The 6,261-nt window shown below is 38.8% G+C and overlaps 1 protein-coding gene across 3 annotated transcripts in view; it reads right to left on the bottom strand.

Moving 5' to 3' along the window:
* Window positions 1-3,717: 3,717 nt before the first annotated feature.
* Window positions 3,718-6,261, bottom strand: part of lmo4a (LIM domain only 4a) — a 24,911-nt gene continuing 22,367 nt past the window's right edge. For all 3 annotated transcript variants that reach the window (XM_020601211.1, XM_020601209.1, XM_020601210.1), the window contains one exon: window positions 3,718-5,249. In XM_020601211.1, coding sequence (XP_020456867.1) covers window positions 5,241-5,249 — 9 coding nt within the window. In that variant the 3' untranslated portion in view covers window positions 3,718-5,240. The remainder of the gene's footprint in view (window positions 5,250-6,261) is intronic.

Genomic DNA, 6,261 nt, shown 5'->3' with positions numbered 1-6,261 from the left:
TTCAGTCATAATATTTGCCCAGTGATCTGTCTGGCTGAGTTTCAGTGAGTGGCTGCCACTCTTTAAATTCAACAATTATGCCTGCTTTTCTCTCAGACCTACAATTGTGCATTCCCCCCCTAATCTATATCATATCAATGTGTTTGCACCTAAAATAACCTGTACGTGAATAGATTTCCTCTAACACTTCCACTTGCTAAATCAAGATAGAGAGAACAACTGAAGCTGGAGGATGAAACGGGGTTGGGATCAGGATCATTGGTTGGGTAGTGGCAAGGGTGACTGAGAATATAGAATTTTAACCTATTTATCATATACATTTACAGTTACTATTGATGACAAATGTATAATTAATTATAATGAATTTATATTTTGAATAAAATTTCCTTCTGTAGTAATGGAACAGCACAGACAGCTTTGAGTTAGTTGACTTCATGCTGTCAGTGGCAAAGGCAGTTTGACATGCGTAGTCTGTCAGTGCTGAGAGGAAATCAATTTTTTACTTCATGTCTGTGATCTTGAAAAGCATAAGACAAATTCATTAACACATGCAAATGACTTTAATTGCAATTATCTCCATATCTGTATAAGTGAAGAGAGGGGTCTCCCAATCTCCCTCCGTAGCGCAAGTTTCATGCCACACTCAAACCAATCAAGCCTCATCTGCATATCACTAATTAGCCTCACAAATTCGAGATCCAATTAGCAAAGTTATAAGATGAGGAGAATAGAAGTTTCACATGGTATGACTTACAATTGGCCCCAGTGGTTGGTGAATGAGGCTCATTATGAATTATTCAGAGAAAAGAAAACTATACTGCTACATTTTGTGCGATCATAGCTAATTTGGATTTGGGTGAATCATCTCTTTAACTGAGCTGAACACAAAGCTAAGTGTGTTTGTAGAAACTGTGCTTTTATTCATTATTTACCTTCATAGTGATCTGACACATAAGCCTGGCAAATACCTGAGACAAAACAAAAACCTTTAAGTTGATTTAGGCAAATCTTTTGTGAAGACTGACTGAAAACCCAGATAAATGTGTTCACCCACCATCATTAGAGAAAAGCACTTTGAAACACTGCCATTACAGCTTCATTGTTACTGTGAATGTCAAGCTAATTGGACTAACCCTGTGAGAGGGGCTGCTGAGTTCTCCGGGACCACTAATTTGAAGAGTCACAGCTGGCTGCTCATGTGTGCCTCTACCTGTCCTGTGCGCTTCACTTCATCCTTTAATTCTGATCTGCACAAAGCCACACAAACTGTATGGCAGGGGAGTGATCCTAAAATTAGAGAAGGGATGACCATGTAGTTTCCATGCCAAAGGGTAATTTAAAGATGTTTCCTGCCAAAAAGCAATCATAACAAACCACAGCAGAGATCTTGGAAAGATCATAGAGCAGTGAACATGTTAAAAATGTCAAGTTAAATCTTTTAATTTGAAATGACAAAGAATGGAGCAACATGAAAGTTTGTATGGTTGACAACAATGCATATTCTGTATTGTATTTTGCCTTCCCCTTCCCCCTTGGGAAGCTACAGAGTACACAAACTGCTGCCTGCCTGGTGTACACAGGAAGAAGCTCACTCTCTTTTAATTAGACCAGCTCACGAGATCAGGCTTCATTAGGCTGCAACACTGGAGTGCAGCAAAAGCCCATGCAGGCCTCCAATGCATCCCACTTTAATTGCTTCTGTGATGGCCTCGGTTCAGGCCTTTGAAATCCCATTCCTGTGGGTAATCAGCCATGTCTGTTTGAGAACTGCAAGCCTTTCTTACTTCTCAGTCTGAAACAGCTACCTGTAACTCTCTGTGCTTTTACTGTAGCTTTAACCAAATCATCCACATCACGTATAAGACCCAGCTAAATTATCAGCTCTTTTACAAGGACTTATTCTCTTTCTATGCAGTTTAGAGAAATAAAACTACTGGTTGTGGGGGGGAAAACACAAAAGCAACACAGAGAATATACTGCAGCACACAACACAGTGGGATTTTAGTGCACTTAAAACATTGTCTCAATCTTCCTTCACGCTAATTTCATAAACTATGAACAGATCAGCTTAAACAGTAAGAGTTTGAGTGAGAATACTGCCATAACCATTTAGAATGTACAGTATATGTCATTGCTGCTCAGTCTCTTGTAGAATAATTTTACCAAACACAATTATAAACACTGTATATATTACTGTTTGGAATGATCAACACCAGAATAAAAGATTTTGATTAATTACACAGAGATGCATTGACAAGGAGGGGGAGCCTTGATCTTCTTAGTCCTTTAGCTGCATTCCTACCACTGTCAAGCATCTCCACTCATAAATTGTATAGAAATGATTATGAATCCAGAAAGCTTGGTTAGTGGGATCCCAGATTTTTGGGGGGCATATCATGAAATACAAGTAGAGCCCCAATGTTTTGTGCTTTAAATAACAATACTTAATAGTCTACAGCCACGCTAACAGCAGTGAGGCTGTAATGTTCATTGTAAAGGAAATGAAACAGAAAGCTGAAGTCAAAAGTTGGAATAAATGAAATGTGAAATAAATGTAAAGATAGGTTTCATATTTTATAGCCTTGGCAACTGCCTCTATCAGTTATGATAACATTCTACTCAAAGTAGTTGATGAGATCTGGGAGCATGGCAACATTGGTAAAAATAGTTCCAATGGAGAAAGATAGAGCCCTGGCTGTACAGGCTGGCTACATCCAAACCATGTTTGGAGGTAAAAAGTGAGCACATCTGACATATTGTTAATCATTGCTCAGTGGGGACACTACTTTAAAGGATAAGGCTGGTCATTTTCTATATTAACAGTATTTTCAACACTCCCCATACAGAGGCTAAAACCGGCAATGATTTTCCTCTACCCACAGTTAATGTCAGTCAGTCTGCCAGCCCTGGATTGGGATATTTGTCTGTGCCATAGACCTCCATTGTTGTTCAAAATTCATTAAAAACACAATACTAGCCTGGGGAGTTGCGTTTAATAACATACAAAAAACCCTCCATAGTGCCAGAAAAGCATATTATCACTAATAGAGGAAAAATAAGAACAACCCCAGGTTTCTTTTCAGCACTGTAACCAGGCTGACAAAGAGCCATAATGCTGTTGAGCTTTGTATTAGATCTCAGTAGTAATGACTTCATGAGCTTCTTCACAAATAGTCACTTATTGACTTAATGTAGAAAAAAATCCATCAGATCCTTCCCACACCTCTCACAGATGTATCATCAAGTAGCTTTAGAAACATCTGTAAGACCTCATTATCTCCACCAAGGAGGTTATGTTTTTGGTTCTCTGTGAGTGTGCTTGTTTGTTTGGTAGCAGGATTACAGACAAACGGCTGGATAGATCTTCGGCACACTTGGTACAGACATCGGTAGGGATCAACCCTAGAAGTTATTATAGTTTGGCTGAAAAATGTCAAAGGTCAAGGTCACAAAAGAATCACACAAAACAAATCCCATCTTTAACATGAGGCAAACATCAAAAAATCATATCTCTGTCAAAAGTTAGTAAAGTTTGTTTGAAATGTGACACACATACCTGTATATAGGGTGGCAATGTCTATCACCAAACCAAATTTCATCCAGATCTGATTTATTTACACGTAACATTGAAATCCCCATTTAATGCATATTTTCTACCATAACGTGGCCTATAATGAAGATAGAACAGTGAGAAGAAATAATTCACTGTTGTTTTGGTCTCTATATGGGGAGTGTTTAAAATACTGTTAACATAGAAAATGACCAACAATATCCCTTAAGAACTTTTCAGAAATGTACTGCAACTAGACATTAGCTGGAAGAGCTGCATATGTGAATGCAAATGTTGAGCTGGACATTGAGTGGACTTTACCCATGCAGCACATAGTTTGGGTAACGCCTGAGTGAGCCCATGTGTGAATATGTGAATACAGCAGCTTAAACCAGAGTATTCACACCAAGCTAGTGGGCTTGTTGATGACGTTCTATCATCTGAATGGCGTGAAACAGGATAAATACAAACAGATGATGAAGACGCCAATGAAAATGTATAACTGGAGACACGGTGGGATTTGGGAACTTCTGTTGTTAAGGGCCAACAAGTATAAATTCTGGTATAAAGGTCAATAGCCAAGTCTCAAATAGTAGCGGCCTCCACAAACAAATAAAGGCTGAATGAAAAACTGTGGGAGGGCAGAACTGTTGCCTACACCAATGGCTCACATGATAAATTCAGCCAAATGGACATTTCTACAAGCCCTAATTCCATCAGTAGAACAACAGAGTCATGTCATACTCACCACTGAGTCCTCTGTGTTTCTCATTCACAAAAATAAAATCATCATCATTTCATTCTCTAGTTAATCCCAGCAATTTCTTTCTTTCTTTTTTATTGTAATTCTGATTAAGGCTAAACTACCATCACCATCAAAAGTTAACATGGAGGAGGTGCTGTGTTTGCATTAGCTGAGGAAACCACAAATTAAGGCCTGCTCTCTCTATCATTGAGGTAAATAAAGGCCTCAGCTGCAATTTGAGAATTTACAGTATAAACAATATATGGTTAATGGATTTAAACGGGGGGAAAAAACACTTGTATCGTCCTTTATTACTGTATGTACTGTAGTCTGACAAAAGAAGCGTTGGTAGCAGAAGGTGACTATCACATCCCCCAACCCACTGTAGTAAAAAGCCCAAAACAATCTGGAGAGTTTGAATATTTCGCAAAGAATTACAGCAAAATCACCTTTTCAATATCAATATGTAGATTTGTTTGTGTTCAGATGTCTAGAATCACAACTCAGGACATTCAGGAGTTTTGTACTCCTACCAAAAATGGTCAAGAGTACATGGAGAAAGGTGATTCAGTTTCTTTCTGAAACACTGAAATGGGATAATTCCATGACAAGCCTTCCATTTCTCCCCTGTCAGCCATGCTAGTCCTTTTCAGTAATACTGCCATAGTTTACAATAGACAATAGTCTACCACATCAATAAATTCCAGTCATCCTCAGGATCCTCAACCCTCTAACAAAACACAGAACTTGTTCAGGTAGGATTCCTCATAGTCTTCTCAGAAATTGAAACCGGTAGCAGGAGTGTATATATCCACTGTAGAAGTCCATCAGCATGGAGGGAGGTCAACCAATGGCACGACTCGTAGGAAGAGCAGAAGTGTGAAGAAGAGACAGTGTGAAGAAAGTGAGGGGAGAAGGCACACAGTTAGTTTCCCATCCTTTCCCTCAGCACACCTGCAGACAGTGGAGAGGGGTCATTATGCAATAAACAAAGAAACACACAAGAAATATTCACATTATGAAATTCTACATATTACTGCTGCTGTTTTGCTGCAGTGCCCCCACCCATTAAAAACAGATGCACCAGAGCAGTATTTTATCTTTAGCCAATTTCAGTTAGAATGTCTAGACTTTTTTCACTGAGGATTATGTTGACCATAAGCATTCCACTAAAGCAGACAGCTGTTTATATACAACTAAACAGCAAATATGTGTTTCGAGTATCTTCTTTCTGCTCTCCAACATTTGCTGTTGAGGGCACGGCACTCTTGGCCAGACTTTCTTCATGTCTTGGCCAGCTATTCCTACCATGATTTTCACCTGTAGCATTACTGTTTGTGCTTTGTGACTGCCATCTATTGCCTAAACAGGACAGTGGATGCAAACCCCGGTCTCTGGGGTGAGAGTTGTGCTTACCAGCCATGTACATAGTAACCTGGCGGGTACTGGCCATGGAATAGCTTGCATTATTATATATTGCTACTGTACGTACAGACCAAAATGATTTTTTCTTAAAAGGCAGCAAACAGCTTTACCAAATCAAATGATTTTTTAGATCTGTGTAGTCAAATCCAAAATGCTTCCACATATTACCTCTTGAATGGTTTGGATTATTCAGTCATTTCCTTCTATTTCTTTAACTTCCTCAATTTTGTTAAGGAAGAGAGTTTAATTTGCTGAGAGCAACACCAAGATACTCTTTGAGGTTGTTTATTGTGTGGATGCTGTAAAGCATCCACACTATGCTCTCCTGTTCTTTATTGTGTGGATGCGTAAACTGTTTATCTCCTTAAGGACATGTGTGCTTGTATACAACTTTTTTTATAACTTTTATACTTTTTTAAGATATTCAGCTTTTTTTACAGAAATTTCCCCATTGGAAATGAATGGGGCAAAGTTTGAAGCTTAATATCTCCGGCATACCTTGGGCTAGAAACGCCATTTCAACTCTATTCAACTCGTGAGA

The sequence above is a fragment of the Monopterus albus genome, unplaced genomic scaffold (assembly GCF_001952655.1).
Source record: "Monopterus albus unplaced genomic scaffold, M_albus_1.0 scaffold50.1, whole genome shotgun sequence".
Lineage (NCBI taxonomy): Eukaryota > Metazoa > Chordata > Actinopteri > Synbranchiformes > Synbranchidae > Monopterus > Monopterus albus.
This window is presented reverse-complemented; position numbering and strand designations above follow the sequence as displayed.